This window comes from Ictidomys tridecemlineatus, chromosome 1 (genome assembly GCF_052094955.1).
Source record: "Ictidomys tridecemlineatus isolate mIctTri1 chromosome 1, mIctTri1.hap1, whole genome shotgun sequence".
Classification (NCBI taxonomy): Eukaryota; Metazoa; Chordata; class Mammalia; order Rodentia; family Sciuridae; genus Ictidomys; species Ictidomys tridecemlineatus.
The window spans coordinates 73745934-73764065 of NC_135477.1; the positions used below are offsets into that span (position 1 = coordinate 73745934).

At 41.6% G+C, this 18132-nt stretch overlaps 1 protein-coding gene across 2 annotated transcripts in view; it reads left to right on the forward strand.

Annotated features, from left to right (window-relative positions):
* Positions 1–18132, forward strand: part of Vstm4 (V-set and transmembrane domain containing 4) — an 89860-nt gene that overhangs the window by 50124 nt on the left and 21604 nt on the right. The window contains exons 5-7 of one of the 2 annotated variants that reach the window (XM_005339070.5): positions 1430–1463; positions 15610–15716; positions 17136–17197. In XM_005339070.5, the coding sequence (XP_005339127.2) occupies positions 1430–1463; positions 15610–15716; positions 17136–17197 (203 nt within the window). Of the gene's footprint in view, positions 1–1429; positions 1464–15609; positions 15717–17135; positions 17198–18132 lie in introns of those variants that run through there. The other variant, XR_013436227.1, reaches the window with a different exon arrangement.

Here is an 18132-nt window from a genome sequence, read left to right on the forward strand (position 1 = left end):
GCTACAAATATAGGAATTATTTAATACATGCCATGGTTGCTCTTATTATTGTTGCATCTATAAATTATCCAGCATTCAGTAGTTACTCAGTAAATGGAATATAGGAAGAATCTGGGTGCTGAGGGAGAAGACCTGGTTCCTTTGCAACAGTGAACTTATGAATTTGGAGACTTTGAAGATTCTAAAAGAAAGGCTGTATTTTCTTATATCTTCTAAGAGTTGGACAAGATAAAGCTCTACAGACATCTGTGAAGCTGAAGGTCTTCCAGCCAGCAATGAAACCTACATTGGTTACTCCAAATTTAACAATTTCATGCAAGTGTTGCATTTGCTCACAGTTCCGCAGGTCAGCAATCTGGGCTGGGCCCAGCTGAGCAGTTCTTCTGGTCTTAAGTGGAGACACTTGGCCAGTAACCATCTACTAGTGGAGCAGCCGCGGCAGGTTACTTTGGGGCCTCAGCTTGGATGACCAATGTCTGCTCCATGCTGTCCCATCTTCTAGTGGGCTGGCAAGACTTCCTCAGGAGGTGTCAGAAGAGTTCCCTGCAACAAGAGAGCAGACTCCACAGCCAAAGGCCATTGATCTTCTGCACTTGGGACCCATTCCCTGATGTTCCCTTGGCCCAAGCAGCTCATGTGGCCAAGCCAGAGTCAGCATTATACTAGGTGTGGACAGACGCAGGGAGGCGTGATTCCCTAAGACCTTGGATGTGACCCTTCAACACAACCCAGGATTCCCCTGGCTGTTCCAACTTTCCTTCTATGTGGAGGAAATTCAGTTACAGGCCTTGAATTTGACCCTTGTTTCATTAAGTTCCTAGGTATTCTTATTTTTCCTCTGCAGCCAGAATCATTTAGTTTTTTCCAAAGAGACCTGCTATAGAAGGATGTCTTTCTCCAAGACTGGTTTCCCAAGGGCCTCTTTTGAGTCTGGGAAGAGCATTAATCAGAGAATGCTCACCCATTTTATCACATATTAGGAGCTTTTAAGTGGAGACCAGCTGTCTCATCTGATCTCAGGAAGGCTTTGTTGTGACTAAGGTAGAGCTTGGAATTCTGTGACACTTTCATCTCAAGATCTGTGTGTTTAGAAACCAACCAACCTGCTTTGGCCAAAAATAAATATTATGAACTATGAAACCAGGAAATCTGACATGTATGGCTTCATGCCTGACTAGATCCAGAACTGGAAAAATATCAAGTTGCTGGGATGTCCTGTGATGTCTTTGCTGTATTCCCCCAAGAGAGTATGCAAAAACCCCAAGAGTTAGCTGGTGTAGTACTGAGACCTGAGCAAGGCTTGGGTCCCTGCGTTTCAGGTAATTCCTGAAGTATGAGTGTGTGTGTGTGTGTGTGTGTGTGTGTGTGTGTGTGTGTGTTTGTGTGTGTGTTATTTACCTCTCTCTTCTTTTTTTTTTTTCTTTCACAGTGAGACATTATTTGGTGAAATGTCCTCAGAACAGGTAGGAATATTTTCTTCTTTTTTTCAAATGAAACTCTGCTATTGTACTTTTTTTTGTTGTTATGACTAAGAAACCAGTTAAATATGTATTTTACCTAGCGGTCTACATGTAAGTGTATAAATAAGCCCTTTAACGATGTGTGTTCTGCATGTGTGTGCATGTTGGAAGATTTCACAATCTGATTATCTCCCCTGGAGGGTCCAGATAGCATTCGACTCATGCTGGCCCAACCCGCACGCTGGAGGAAGCTTGGAGTGTGCAGGTCTGCACCCCTGTTTAGGAGGGGACTCGCAGTTGATCAAAACCATGTTGGTACCTTCTGACCACAGATGCTCCTAATGTCCTGGGACCAGTGTCATCTCTGCCCCACTTTTACCTGGTGGGACACACCTCATAGGTAGTTGTGAGAAGATATCTGCAAACTCATATCATTTAAAATTTGGGGGCTTCTAATCCAGACAAGATAGCATAGGTCAATTTTTCCTGCTCTTCTCTGGAAAGCACATCTATAAACTCTGGAAATAACAAGAGAAAACCCCCAAATAATCCAAACAGGTTAAAATAAGATTGTAAAGGCTCTGAAGGTGAAATGAACTTCTTGGCCTGCAGAAGTTGGCCAAGATCGTGTGATAACCTAAACAGGGCGACATCCTGCAAAAAAAATACAAGATTTTAATAGAACCCAGAACCTCCCAATAGGAATCTTCCCCAAATCACTCGTCACACTGAAAACCACAAACATCATGGCTTGAATAAGAAAGGATCATTGACTAGGTCCACACAGAGATGAATCAGGTGTTGGTATTGAACTGACAAGGATTTTAAAGGCATCATCAAAAAGTGTTGACAAGAAATTACAACATCTCTTAAAACAAATGGCAGAATAGAAAAGCTCAGCCAATACAGAGAAATTATTTAAAAATGGAAATTGTGTGATTTAAAAATATAATAATAGAAATAAAATTCTTACTGAATGAGAATTTTAAAATCCTTACAATGGTAGTGTGGAGATGTCAGTGGAGAGCTGTGAACTGGAGGACAGATCAGTAGGGTTCAACTGTCTGAATCACAGAGAGAAAATAGACTAAAGGAGAACAAGCAAAGTACAGTCCTCAAGGACGTAGGGGACAAAAGACCTGACATTCTGTCACTGGAGTTCCAGAACTAGAGGAGGAAGAGTGTGGAGTGAAAAGAGAATTGGAGGAAATAATGGCTGAAAACTTCCCAAGTGTGGCCAAGGAAAAGACTTCAGGATTTAAGTGGGTGCCAAGCAGGATAAACCTGATGTAACCCATGTGGAGACACAGCGGAGGCCAGCAGAAGATGATTTGCATGTCAGTGCATTTATTCTCTGAATCCTTGCAGACCAGAAATAAATGGTGCATTTCTTAAATATTGAAAGAACAGAACAGCCAGCCACAAACAACCAAAATAATTTGTAACTAGCAGACTTTCTAGCAACTAATAAAAAAAATTAAAAAATAAATAAAAAAATAAAATAAGGATGAAAAAAAATTTTTGAGAAAAAAACAGGGGGAGCATCAGGAAGAAAGAAGGAACAACAGAAAGAGCTGATACATACAGTAGAAGAGTCTATGGATTCTCATGAGCTTTAAAATAATATTTAATGATTAAATCAAGAATTACAAAACTATCTCATACTCATGACAGTGATATTTTAAAGTGAGGAAGATAAAATGACCCAAATAGAAGTCTCCACACTTCACTCAGTGATGGATACTGGTACCAATCAATGTTGGTCAATCATACGTGTATATTGTAATGACCAAACCAGCTACTAAAATAATTGTGAAAAAAAAAACCCGACTCAAAAATAATATAGAGCTGGGTGCAGTGGTGCATGCTTGGAATCCTAGAGGCTCAGGGGGCTGAGGCAGAAGGATCTTGAGTTCCAAGCCTGCTTCAGCAACTTAATGAGGGGCTAAGCAACACAGTGGGACCTTGTCTGTAAATAAAATACAAAAACAAAAAAGAGGGGGAGGTGGCACTGGAGATGTGGCTCAGTGGTTAAGTGGTTAAGTGCCCTGAGTTTAATCCCTGTACCAAAAACAAAAAACAAACAAAACAAAACAAAAATACACACACACATATATGTATATACATATATACATACACATATATGTGTGTATATACATATTGTCTAAATATACCAATCAAATCACAGAGAGTGGCAGAGTTGATAAAAACGTGTGATCTAACTATACTCTGTTTCTAAGAAATTCATTTCATATAAAGTGACATAGGTAGATTGGAAAAAAAGAAGAGAAAAATATATTCCACATAAACAACAACAAAAACATCAGGGTGGATACACTATACCTGATAAAATAGACGTAAGAGCAAATTAAACTTCCTGAGGCCAAGAGGGGCATTAAATGATAAAATGATCAATCAGCCAGGAATACAAAGTTCCTAAATGTGTAGCACATCATACAAGACCACAAAATTAAAGCAAAACCTGAAAGAGCTGAAAAAAAATAGATAAATCCAGTTCTGCCTAGGAACCTGAGTACCCTCAGTAGCCTCCTTTCAACATCTGATAGAACTGCTATAGACAGAAAATCAGCAAGGATGATGAAGATCTGAACAATGCAGCCAACCAACAGGACCTGGCTGACATAAAACACTTGACTATGGAAGAACATGCTTTTCCCCCAGGGAATATTAAATAGATCATATCCTGAACTATAAAATAAACCTCAAAATATTTAAAATAATTGAAATCATGAAGTGGTTCTTTGACTACAGTGGAATCAAACTAAGAATCATTAACAAAATAACATCAGGGAAATATCTAAATATGTAGAAATTAAACCACATACTGTTTTGTTGAAATTGACAAACTGATTCTCAATTATATATGTAAATTTTGAAAAAGAACAAAGAGGATTTACACTTCTTCTCATTCTAATGCTATAGTAATCAAGACAAATTTAGGGATTTGTCCAAATATAGGTACAGAGATTATTGGTACAGAGATCAAATATAGGTACAGAGATCATAACTGAGAGTCTAGAAATAAATCCTTACATTTATGGTCAATTAAATTTTGATACAAAACCAAGACAATAGTGTTAGATTCATAGATATTCAAAGACAAAATTATTAACTGAGACCCTTGTCTCTTATTGTCCTCAAAATTAATTAAAAATAATTGAAAACCTTTGTAATTACATTTTAAAATTAAAGGATAAGCCACTAAATGAAAGAAAATACTTGCAAATCAGGTAACTGTTAAGGAATTTGTTGACAGAATATATAAAGAGCTCTTATAACTCAATAATAAGATGATGTAATTACAAATGGACAAAAGAGATTTGAATAGATATTTCCGTAAATAAGACATACAAGTAGCTAATAAGTACATTAAAATATGTTCAATATCATCAGGCATTAAGGAAATGCAAATGTAAACCACCATGTGACACCACTGCAGACTGACAAGAAGGCTGTAATCCAAAAGCAGACGATGTTGTGCTGACAGGGATGTGGAGAAACTGAATCCTTGTACATTGCTGGTGAGAATGTGAAAGGGTGCAGTCACTTGGAAAAATAGTCTGGTAGTTTCTTAAGACATACAATTTAACATATGGCCGGCAATTCCACTTGAAGGAATCTGTCCACACAAAGATCTATTTGTAGATGTTCATAGTTTCTTTATTCATAATAACCAGAAACTGGAGACAATCCAAATATGTCCATCAACTGGTGAATAAGTAAACAAAATTTAGCTTTTCTACCCAATGAAATACTGCCTGGTAATGAAGCAGACTTCAGATATAGGCTAGTCTCAAAACACTACTAAGGGAAAGAAGCCAGATGCAAAAATAAACAAACAAACAAAAAAAAAAAACAACCATATCATATGATTCCATGTTAGTAAAATGCCTAGAAAAGGTAAATTTATAGAGATAGAAAGTAGATTAATAATCACCTATGGCTGATGGTTAGAAGTGGAGATTAATTTAAAATGAGCAAGAGGGACATTCTGGGTGATTGTAACATCCTGAAACTTTACCTTAGTGACTGACCATTACATGACTTTAGAGATCCTTTAAAAACTGTTGAATTTTACATCCAACAGTAAAGTTTACAGTACATCAATTATACCTCAAAAAAGCTGTTTCTTTTTTAAAAGCATGCTTCCCCACAAAGCCCCAAGAACTAGGGTGACACTGTCATTTCATTCTTGGGGGAGGATATGGCTGGGCAGTCAGAGGCTCCAGAGCAGCTGGCCAGTCATCATTACTCAGTGTTTGCTTCCTGTCATGCTTGTGTCTAATTAGCCTGCGACTTGTGCTGATTGGTCCCTCCTCCTTGCCCCCCCCCCCCCCCCCCGGCCTCCCCCTACCCCTGCTGGGATGAACTGAGACTGAACTGAGCAAGCAGTGTGTCATCTTAGTCTGGAGGTTGGTAGAGTTTGGTTTATCCCCAGCTCTGGAGTACCCGATTGTGTTAGATTTCCGTTGCTGTATCAAAATACCTTAAAAACCACCTTAAAAGGAGGAAAGGTTTATTTTGGTTCATGATTTCAGAGGTTTCAGTCCATGGTCTGTTGGCTCTGTTGTTTTTTGGCCTGTGTTATGTGGTGGAGCAAAGCTGCTCACCTCCTGGTGGAGGGAAGCTAAGAGAGAGTCAGGTAGAGACGAGGGTCCCATGATCCCCCAGCAGGGGCACACTCTTAATGACCTAGCTTTGGTCCACACCAGGCTCTACCCCTTAAAGGTGCCACAGGCTGGCAACCAGACCTTCAATTCATTGGCTTCTAGACTCTAACACGGAGGTCAGGGAGGATCACAGAGTCCTGCTCAAATGCTACCTCTGCTTCTCTGCCAGCCTCGCTGGTACTGCCAGGGAGGAAGGTGGGGTGCCTGATTCACAGCTTTCCCCATGGGTGTGCCTCCTGTTGGACAAACCCTAGATCTACCTCTGGAACCTGGGAATGAGCACCTGCCTGACTTTACATTCATCTTCCTAACTACAACCTTAGGCCTAAATTACTCAGTGCAGTCCTGAGCTCCTGCTACCGTGCCCCGACAGTGAACAGGTCAGTTCTCACCTTCACATCTTGTCTTTGGCCTGAATATGCCTCACCTCTGCAGCCCAGACAACTTTTCCTGTCCCCATCATGACTGGGGCCCCCAGGTCCTGGAGTCTCATCAGTTGGCTTGGTCATTGCTGCTGCCACAGCTCTGGGGTCTTGAGCTCTGTCCTTCTCCATCCTCTGACCACTTTGTCCTAAGTGGGTATGGGCAGAAAGCACAAAACCAGGGCAAGATGTTAGGAATGGAAACCCCCAGGCAGAGGAGGGACCTCAGGAAGAGGCTACATGCTGGTACTGAGGAGACTGTGGTCACAGAAAAAGGGGCCTCTCCAAGTGACTCGAGGAAATTCCATGATTTACTAAGAGTTTTCCAAAGAGGAGGAAAAACAAGGCTCAATGTGAATGTGTATTATCCCTGAGGTCACAAGTTGCCATGCTCTGGGAGGGACAGCCCTGACCTTCAGGGTTGGGAAACTTCCTTTCCCATGGCCATGTGTGCTGGGGATGCAGACATAGCAGAGCGGAGGGAATATCTCTTGAGTTCCGCCAGGTTTTCAACACGCCCTCCCTGGGGACAAGAGCTCTGAGAGCAGCTCAGCGAATGAGTATGACCCTGTCCCCCAACGTCTTGGATCATCAGATTAAAAATGAAATCCCACCAGTTGCACAGAGCTGTGACACCTTTCACCCCACAGGTCAAGCAGGTTGTTGGAAAGATAGCTGGGATCCCCAGCCAATATACTTCCTGGATTTAAGACAATAAAGTGTTTGCAAATGATAGACAAAAAGTAGGCACTAGGTTGCTCGTGCTGACAGCAGCTACAACTGGAGTTCCCTCCCGTTTTCTCTGTGTTTTTTGGTACTTACTCTTCCTCATGGATAGATAGGGGTTTGGGCTATTTATATGCAGGATAAATTGCAGGAACTATTCTATCATGGCTTGTGAGCTTAATTTGAAGCATTTTTCAGTCTTCTCTGAATCATCAGAGATTTTTAAGCATCCCCAGAAAATGGAAGTGTGGGATTTAATTAATAAGTGACATGTCCAAGATCTCAGAATGAAGACAGAAGTGTGATTTAAAAGAGAATTTGAAGATGGGTGCTCTGATCTTAGATATGCAAGTGCTTGCTTCTTTTTTATAACACTGGTTAGTCACAGGGTGACTGGACATTTATTCCTTCTGTGCAAGGCAATTTTCTTGGAAGATTAAGGCTGAGGGGCCAATATGCCTTTATTCAAAGTCAAGCTCTGCCACTGATTGCTGTGTGCCTTTGGCTCTGAAAAATGGGGACAATAATAGACCTAGCACACAGTGTTGGGAGGGTTAGGTGAGTTGGTCTGTATAAAGTGCTTTGAGTATCTCTAGTAAGGAGTGAGTTCCTTGCAAATGGTTCTATTATAAGTCAGTGATTATTGAGGAATTCTTCTGATTCAGGTTACAAAGCCACAGAGCAAAGATGAAGTAACATATAGTCTATGCCCTTGAAGTCCCTGTTTAATGGGAAGCCCAGTAAAATACAACTGAGGTAGCTCTCATATTGGGCATGCCCAGGAGCTGTTGCAACTGTCCATAGTGGTTGGGGGGAGGGGTAAGGCCTTTGGGGGTGGGGTATTTGGGCCAACTCTGAAGGATAAGTGAGGGTGTTCTGGATGAACAGGGCTGGGGGTCTGGGGGAAGAGAGCGTATCCTAGGGGTGAAAGCCTGGGGAGTAGAGGATCCTAGTCATGGGATTTGGAAGGTGTGTAGATGCAGGATAGAGCATCCCTTGGTGGCAGCAATACGACTATCTAGTATGTGGCTCTAGCAGTGAACTTCTTAGGTGACATAACCTACTTATTGTGAATGGTTATAGGGTGGCTGTGAACCCAGATATACCGTGGCAACCACCTCACAAAGGAGCAGGTTTTATTCTGATATTGTCAGAATATGCATGCTGGAAGGTCTTAGGACAGAAGCTGGCTCTGGCTTAGCTCCCAGGAATACTGCCCGGCCCCATTCTCCACTCAGACATTGAGAGAGAAGATTCCACATAACGATGATGATTATGTCATTGATAAGAAAATGAGAGGTGGCACCCTCTATGTGCTTACCCCATCCCAATGGAGTCACTGTGATGAAGTAGGCCATTCACTCATCTTGAAAGTGAAATTATATAACTCCTCGTCAGCGCTGGCATGTGGTACCATTGACCTTGGGTACTTTAGTGGCAGGAGATACCCCCGGAACAAGTACAAAAAGCCTATGGTGAGATGTCAGGTTCGGGAAACTTGCCCTGTATATGTAAATCCTTGGCCTTTATGTGGCCGTTGACCTTGGGGAGGGAGGTACCTGTGGTTATTAGTATTGTTTATTATTATTTTAAAAATGACAGTAAGTTTCATAGTGACATAGCTGTAGAGGTCAGCAATCTTCCTTCAAGATTCTACACTTAACTTTTTAGGTACAAGGTTATGAGGTGTTGATCCTGCATGGAAACTTAGAAAAGAGGCCATAGAGCTGCTCGAAAAGAAATGGATGGATCTCTCTGGTGATTGAGGTCAGGCATTGCCTTGTCAGAGCCAAAAACTGCAAGTAGGAAGAAAGGAAGCAGGTGGACATTTCTGGGGGGTGACATAGATCAACTTAAGAAACACCTGCCAAAGACAGTGTGGAGCAAGAGCTCTGCAGGCCCAGGAAGGCGTTGGCAGGACCAGAGCCAACATGGCTTCCATAGTCCCACTTGTTAAGGGTTTTCTGGATTGGGACCTTTGTCCCTATCTATCTACCTCAGGCCATAAATCCCTTTGGAGCATACAACAGGCAACTGTATTCAGGGATAAGAAGTACATACTTATTAAACAAGAAATGAGATTCGATAGATGTCAAGGGAACATTTGGATTCATAATTCATATGCGATAGGCACAAAGATGGCCCTGGTCCAAAGGAAGCACCTGGTGTCTGAGGCATGCATGGTTGACTGGATGAGAGCCCCTTAGCTTGCAAGGTTAGCTGCACCTCTAGCGTATCCCAGGCCACTTTCTGTATAAGAATGGCCATTTGATGGCCAAAGGACATCAGAGGGACTCATCTGTAGTGCAGCCGGAGTGTGCTTTGATCTTACAATTATGGAAGCAGGTGAGGCTGAGTCTCAGTTGTAATTATGTTCTCTGATAGAATCAGTTCAGTATATAGTATTTTTTTTTAATTTTAAATTTTTATTCCTCTCTCTTCTCCTGATACTCCTAGCTCTAGAGGAGACACAGAATTTCCATATGGCGGCCTACCATGCATACCATTTTGGTGGCAGACATCACTTATCCAGACAATCTGCAGAAACATACTCCCCTGCTTCAAGGGATGGTCCTTCATCTTGGGCACATCTCTGGGCCCCAAGATCCCAGCTCTTGGTTTTTCCCTTCCTTCTTCCACCAGGGAAGGGGTTTCATCAGCTGCAGTGCCTGAATTTAATGCGAATTTAAAATACACTGAAATTTCAATGTCACCTTCTAGGATCTTCTCTTTAGGGAATGTTTAAGCCAGAGCAGTGGATCTTTCTCAATTAACTATCTTCCTGTCCCAGTTTTCTGGTTCTGTGTTGTCTGGACTGGGTCCAAGGGTACTTGCTTCAAGGCCCATAAAGTAGGCCAACCTGGATTGAATCCCAGATGTGCTGTCTAGTCAGTGTCCTTTGGAAAGGGTCTGAACTCTCTGAGGTCTGATTTTCTCATCTGGGAGCACTGGATATTACGAATGCCAAGCTCTTTCCTCACTGACTTGCACAGGATAGACATAAACATAGCTATTACCATTTTTAACTTTTTTTTTTTTTTTTTGCAAAAAGTGGTTATTCCGAATTTGTTCATTGCCTTGCAAAATCCAGGTCACCCGCTGTGTTACTCAGCTTTTCTTTGATCTGATCAAAAAAACCTGATATGAATTACTTAAAGGAGGAAAGATTTATTTTGGCTCATGGTTTCAGAAGTTTCAGTTCATGGTCAGCTGACTCCATTGCTGTGGGCCTGAGATAAGGCGGAACCTTGGTAGAAAGAAGTGGAGGAAGGCTACGCAGTTCATGGCAACCAAGAAGCAGAGCGAGAGACAGAACTAGGAAGACCTGGGCACAGGATTTACCCTGCCAGGGCCTGCCTGAATGACCCACTTCCTCCAACTAAGCCCCACCTCCTACGGCTTCCACCTCCTCTCAAAAATGAGAATTATGAATCCACCAATGGACTGATCCTCTGATTAGGTCACAGCCCTCATGATCCTATCACTTCCCAAAAGCCCCACCTCTGAACACTGCAGCCTTTGAAGGACGTTCCAGATCCAAACTATAACAGCTGCTTTGCCTGATGTCCTGGGTCAGCAGTCTGTTCAGGGTTGCAGCCTCTCTCCCCTCATTGCCTAACAGGAGTGTCCTGCATTGCTCTTGTTCAGCACTGCTGTGCCTGTGGAGGGTGTTCGTCAGGGGAAGGGCAAGCTGTACTCAGCAGAGAGTTTTCTGATCAAGGTTCAAGTTGAAAGTTCCCTCAGGGCTCGAACATGGGCACTGTGAAACACCCAAGTTGCAAAGCATCCTGCTCCCAGAGTTACACTCCCCACCATGTTCCTTCATGCTGGCTACTGAATGTGTTGCTATTTATCCATTTCATTCCTGATCTTGCTTAGACCACACCATCTCATCTGATTCTCATCATAACCCTGTGGATCGTTAGCAGGGGTTGGTGACCCATTTTATAGATTGGTGTGTGGATCTCTAGGGAAATAAGTGAGTTGTCCCAAATCACTCTCTAGTTAGAGTGGAAGAGGCTCCAGTGCAGCCCCTCTGCCCTTTGTCCAGCCACCAGGAGTCACTGAGCAGAGGTGCTGAGCCTTTGCACGATGGAGACCCCTGAGGGGTTACCAGGCAGGAACCGTCTGTGCATCTTACAAGAACCTTGCACGCGCCACCTCCTGCCTCACCCTTGTTGGAGCCAGAGAAGCAGCCCTGCTCAACAGAGCTCTGGCAAATAGCACTTCTCTCTAATCGCACAGCCCTCTAATTTAGAGGGAGTTCCCCGGCCTGTTTTTCATCTTTTTTTGGTTTGACCGGCATCAGCTCTGTTGTGTCAGAGACGAAATACAGACCTGTTCCGACCCAACATGTGGGATGACTTTTCTTGTGAGTTAATCATGAGATGGGTTTTCTTGGTCAAAAAAGTCCTACCAGCCCCGCTGGCTCAATGAGAGAAATTCTGAGGGAAAAATCATCTATCCTATGTCACTGTGATGACTCAGTGTCTGTAAGAGGTCTCACTGTTGAACTATGAATTAGAACAAAATTTAGTTTGGTGCAGTCGTACTGTTTTGAAAGAAAGTGGTAATGACAAAGAGAGTCCTTTTTAGCCTATTGAAAGCCCTGAGAATGGCGGCGTAAGTTCATATAAATAATGTTCAGGAAACTTCCATTTTACATGAAAGAGCTAAAGAATTAAATCCAAGAAAAAAAGAGAGGAAATGGAACTATTATTAGATTCTGCAGTGTGTGAACTGCAGTTGGGAGACTATCCAAACTCAGAGGCAACAAATGAAAGGAAACCATCAAAAGAGATTTCAGCAAAAACAAAGAAAGATTGTAGGTTTAACAAATCAGAATCCAAAGGGAATTGGAAGAAATATTTGCAACAAATATGTCAAGAGGATGCAAAAGGTGCACACACATCTCTGAGAAAAACCCAAGATCCTAAATAAATATATCACAAATGTAGAAATCCAGATACCTTCACAATGTAGAAAATGTAGAAAAGCAGATGCATCACAAATGAAGAAACATGCCAGACAAACTTGGGAAGTGCTCATCTTCACAATGATCAGAGAAATCCAAGTAAAAAGGGATCACATTTTTTTTCATTAATTGAGCCATTTTTTAAATTGATCAACTTGGCATCAAAAAGTGTGACATCATGGGTACCCTCATTCATTGAAGAGCTGTGAAGGAGAACTGACTTGTCAGAAATCATTTTGAAAGTAGGTGTTAAATAGACTTTAAAATGGTCCTCCTGTGACATGGTAATTCCAGCTCTAGGAATCCAGCTTAAAAATGAAAACATAAGAATGGAAAACCATTATATACAACACACACACACACACATTATTTATAAAAATTGGAAAACAAAGTGGATGTTCAGATGTTAAAGTCTAAATTAATTATCTTCTCACTGAAATAGTATGAGAATTTAACAATATGAAATGTGTCAATTAAGAAAAAATAAGTATGCAAGTTGTAACATGGTATGATTTTTAAACATATATAAAAAACAAGAAAGAATTGAAAACTTCTGTCTACACAAAATCTTGAACACAAATATTTATAGCAACTTTTTCCATAATTACCCAAACTAGGAAGCATTCAAGATATCTTTAAAAGGTGGATGGATAAAATGTGGTACATTTGGTCAATAGAATGTTATTTATCACTAAAAAAGAAATGAATTACTGAGCCCTGAAAGGACAGAGGAACTTTAAATGTGCACTACCAAGTGGGGAAAAAAGCCAATCTGGAAAGACTATATCCTGTATGATCCCAACTATATGGCACTCTGGAAGGCAAAATTCTGGGGATGGTAAAGGTAGAAAGGATCAGTAGTTTCCAGGGGCTTGAGGGGAGGGAAGGATAAATAGACAGGTCATAGAAAATCTTTAGGGCAGTGAAACTGCTCTGCATGACACAGTCATGGTGGATACTGTGATTATGCATTTGTCCAAACCCATATAATATACATCGGGAGGGAATTCTGATGTCAACTACAGACTTGGTGTGATGATGGTGCGTCAGAGTGGCCTTACCAGTTGTAACATGTACACCCCTGATGGGGGAGAATGATAATGGGGGATGCTGTGCATGTGTGGTGGGGAGGGAGTGTTTAGGAAATCTCTGTACCTTCTGCTCAGTTTGGCTCTAATATTTGAAGTCTATTAAAAAAAAAAAACAAGAGTTGTGGAAATATTTACAAAGACTGTGTTTTGGTCATGATAAACTTATTTCCTTTCATCTCCATGCCTGTAATTGCCATTTTAAAATGGGAACCTGCATTACTTTCTTTTAAAAAGGAAAAAAAAATAAACATTTCAAGAGTTTAAAAAGCTACAGAACTGAACTGTACATGTGTTTGTATATCTAAGCAATTCTGAGAGTTTCTAATCCCTTGTTTGCTCTTAGTGGTCAGAGTTTTGTAAACTCTCATTCCTTTTGGCTATTTGTGAATTTACACAACTGTCCCTGTACACTAAAGCTGTGACCAGTTAGTTTCTGTTCCCAATGAAAATAAGCTGTCCTTGGGAATCTCAGTGGGAACCATATTCTTGGAATTTTTCCCACAGTGTGTGATTCAGTCTTCATTTATTTTCAAATATCTAGGATTATTATTAGAATAACAGATCTCTTATGAAGTGTAGGTATTTATGTGCATTTTATCCTAAACATATCCAGTAATAACCCTCACTGTCCTGACTCCCATCTGTTTAGTTGCTCAGTATCCCCTTTCTTCTGGACCACTATTTTTAAATTCTTGACTATTTCTAGAGGTTTTATGCATGCAAATACTAATTTATATTTTTATTTCCCTTATTTTTATATAAAAAATAGAATACACTGTCCAAAACCTCACTTTTTCACTTCTTCATTCCTCTTTTTCATAACACAGAACTCTATGTGTGTATTCACCATAATCTATTCAAAGCAGTCCCCAGCTGATTGACAGTTGGGTTGTTTCTAATCAAACTGTACTGTAATGTCTTATCTTACACATGAAACATTTCATACATGTGAAAAACATCCATACAATGAGTTCCTGGAAGTGTAATTGCCAGTTTGAAGACTCTAAGCCTGCAATTTTGATAGCTCGTGTTAAGTCATTCTCCACTGGGCAAGGTTTGCACTCCTAACAGCCCTGCACTCTTATCCAAAGAGTGTTTTGCCCAGATTCCATTGTTGCCATTCTATTATGAGAAAAAAAGGAAGTACACATTTCAACTTGGATTGCTCTTTCAAGAGAGAGCATTAGAATGTTTGGGGTGAAAATTTCCTGTTCACCACCTTTTTCCATTTTGATGCTTGAGCAATTGGTTCTATTCTTATGGACTTCTAGAAACTTTTTATGGATGGGGAGTTAGTCTGTCTTGGTAGTCATACCTACTTAGCTGGAACATGTGCCTGAGGACAGGAGAATCTAAAAAGCATTTCCCTCTGGGTTGCTAGAGCCAATGGAAGACTTTGGAACAAGATTGATGGACATTCAAGGAAATTTGTGGACTGCATTCCACCTGGAGGGCCAAGAGTGGGTTTGACTGACAGGTTTGCTTCTTACTAACAGTGTCACTCAGGGCAGTCAATAAGCATCTCAAAGCCTTGGCTGTCTTATCTGTAAAAAGGCGGATCATCCCTATCACTTTGGATTATCAGAGATAACACATAGAAACTGATACTGTAGTGATTGCACAGGATCAGCTAATTGGAAACATACTTCTCAGAGTGAACTCACTTAGCATATAATGAAGATAAAATTCCAGCAGAAGAAATCCCCAGCATTCATGGGGGATCCTAGAGATTTCTGGGTGTGGCTCCCTACCACTCTGTTGCCAGGGTGGTGCCTTGTTTTTGAATTACCAACCACAAAGACATGGAATGGATGGGCAAAGAATCTTGATTTTTGGAGAGCTCAAGCAAAAGGTTCTGGTGGCCTCTTTAATATTCTACTGGTATGTAGCCAAGTCAGACTGTGTAACCATTTAAGCCAGGTGTAAACCATCAGCTCGTATATCCCGAAATAATGTAGAAAAGCTGGCCTGGGGATCCTCCAGGGCATTTTGAACTTTAAACAACACATTATAAATCACAAACTAGCTCATCTCATCATCCTTATCTTATCCAAGGATCAGGACCAGACTTCTAGACATCCCTGGAGATGAGCATAGAGCCATCCTTGTCCAGCTGTAAGACGACTCCTCCTTACACAGCTGCAAAGGGAGCACTTAGAAACTGGAAACTAGCAGTTCTTTTTCCTTTCTGCTTTGCGACAACAAGTCAAACTTTGGCTTCACCAGGGCCTTTTCCTTCTACAGCTCGGGGGAGACTGTCACCAGCGTGACCAGCTTGGCCCCCCTGCAGCCCAAGAAGGGCAAGAGGCGGAAGGAGAAGGCAGATGTTCCTCCTGCAGTTCCTGCCAAAGGTAGGAAGCTGGACGGCAGTTCCCTGTGTGGAAACCACATGATCAATCCAGAGATTGGCCTGGGAGTCAATGTAGAATCAGGACAGGGGAAATAGGCTGATGGAGGACATGAGATTCACTAGTATTGGGGCCTAGACATTCCCATCTAGGGTTTGATTACAACTGGTGCTTGACCATCTCCACCCTCAGCCCATCCTCTGGAGTGGTTCAGCATGGTTTCAGCATGGAAAGGTCAATACCCACAGGGAAGGTCAACATCCACAGAGGAACCCATATTGTATTTCACTTTGAATATTTAAAATGCTCTACAAAAAAAATGGTGGTGTGGGGCAAGGGGGGTCAGCATTTCCTTAGTTCATCTAAAGGAAAGAAGGCCTCTCTGACTTCTTAAATATGTCGTCCAGATATGCAGTGTATTTCAAATTTGTTCTGGGTGTAAAATGATGGTCACTCTGTGATCCCAGTTTTTATTTAGAGCAACCTGAGTAAGAAAGGTGGTATCTCTTGAGGGAAAAAAAACTGCATAAGTCTTAGGAGAACCCAGACAATCATAGATAGTTCTTAAAATAACGGTTTGATTTGGATGTTTATAGCTCAACACATTGGAAATACAGTTGGGAATACGAGGATTTCCCAGGTAAACAATTCAATAACAAGACCAGATACATTTTATTCCTCCATTGGTGCTCCACTGGTGGTCTCCTGGGGCCCGGCAGCCCTGAGGTGAATACCAATGGTGGTAAAGCTGGAAGGATGGAAGGATGCTTGTGTTAGGGAGGCAGGAGAAGCACACATCTGGGGAAGGAAGGGAGCAGAGAACACCTGCTCTGGGCCAGGGGGTCATCCTTGTGTATTGTCTCATTTATTCCAGGATAGATATTACTCTACCTTACAAAAGATAAAAATGAAACCTAGCTAAATAGACCTGGGCTTTCAATGCCAATTTCAAGTCCCAAATCTAGTTAGGTGATATTGGAAGATGGTCCTTGTTTTCCCTCTCTGTTAAACAGGGAGAGGAAGACCCGTACTAATGACTTCATAGAGCTATGTGAGGATCCTTCATTGCTTCCAGGGTCAGGGACTAGATAGGACAGAGTCTTCTGGGAAAGGTATCACCAGCCCCAGCCTTTACCAAATGCACCTAGTTCTCACCTGCACATCTGACCTCTACAAAGAGGCAGTGATTTATTCAGAGCTATTTTATTGACCTGACCAAGGAGGGGCACTGATGTATCCAAAGAAAGGGGAGGATGGCTCTCCAAAGAGGAGCAACCGATAGTACCTAGTTCAGAAATTGGACCTCTTCCATGGGGCCAGGAAGGGGTCTGAAAGTCTGCACTGAGTGGGTCTGTGATGCTTATGGGTGGGCATGAAGAATTCTAGGGGAGTTGCAAGCTAAAAATCCTTGACTTCCCACAGCTCCCATAGCTGCCACATTCCACAAACCAAAGCTGCTGAAACCACAGAGGAAAGTCACCCTGGTGAGTAACTGTGTGTTGTGTTGTCATTGTCCCTCAAGTCTTAAACATAGGTCAGAGACTTAACTCTACCTTTATGGACACCCAATGTGCTAAAAGTTCTTGGTAATGAACTGGTCTCCAAACAATTGCATTGTCTTTCCTAAGGTCAGATTTTGAGTCAGCTTTTCTTCATGTTCAGTTCCTGGAGTGAGTTTTTAAAAACCCAAAATGGAATTATCTTTCATTATCAAAAACAAGAGAAAAAGCTGTACTTAAAAATGTATAACATAGAAAGTGGACCTGCTTGCATTAATTTTCCTGATAGCTCAGTCTGAAGAGACTGTTGAAGAATCTTCCAGAAAATATGTTAAATCTTTTTTTGAAAAATTTTGAAATAACTTTAAATTTGCAGAAAAGTTGTAAAGATAGTACAGAGAGCTCTCACATACCCTTCCTCCACCTTCTCTTAAAGCTACCATCTTACATAGCCATGGTGTATTTATCCAAAGAAAGACATAATGTTAGTGTGTCAGTGTTACCAGATTTCAGCAGGTTTCCTGTGGATGTTCTTTTTCTGTCCAGGAATCTAATCCAGGATATCACATTCCATTCAGTTGTCACACTCCTTACTTTCCTTTGATCTATGGCAGTTTCCTCTGTCTTTTTCTTTCATGGCACTGGCACATTTGTAGTAAAAAAGTTACTTTTTTAGACTATCCCTTAATTTGTATTTCTTTGAGGTTTTTCTGATCATTAGATATGAGGTTGCAGATTTGGGAGAAAAACACAGAGAATTTCTCTTCTCATTGAATCGTATCAAGGCACATGATGTCCATACAGTAGCACACCCCCTTATCCACAGAAGGATACATTCCAAGCCCCCCCCCCAACGGATGCTTCAAACTAGAGATGGTACTGAAACCTACATATGCTCTGCTTCCCCCCCACACACACAT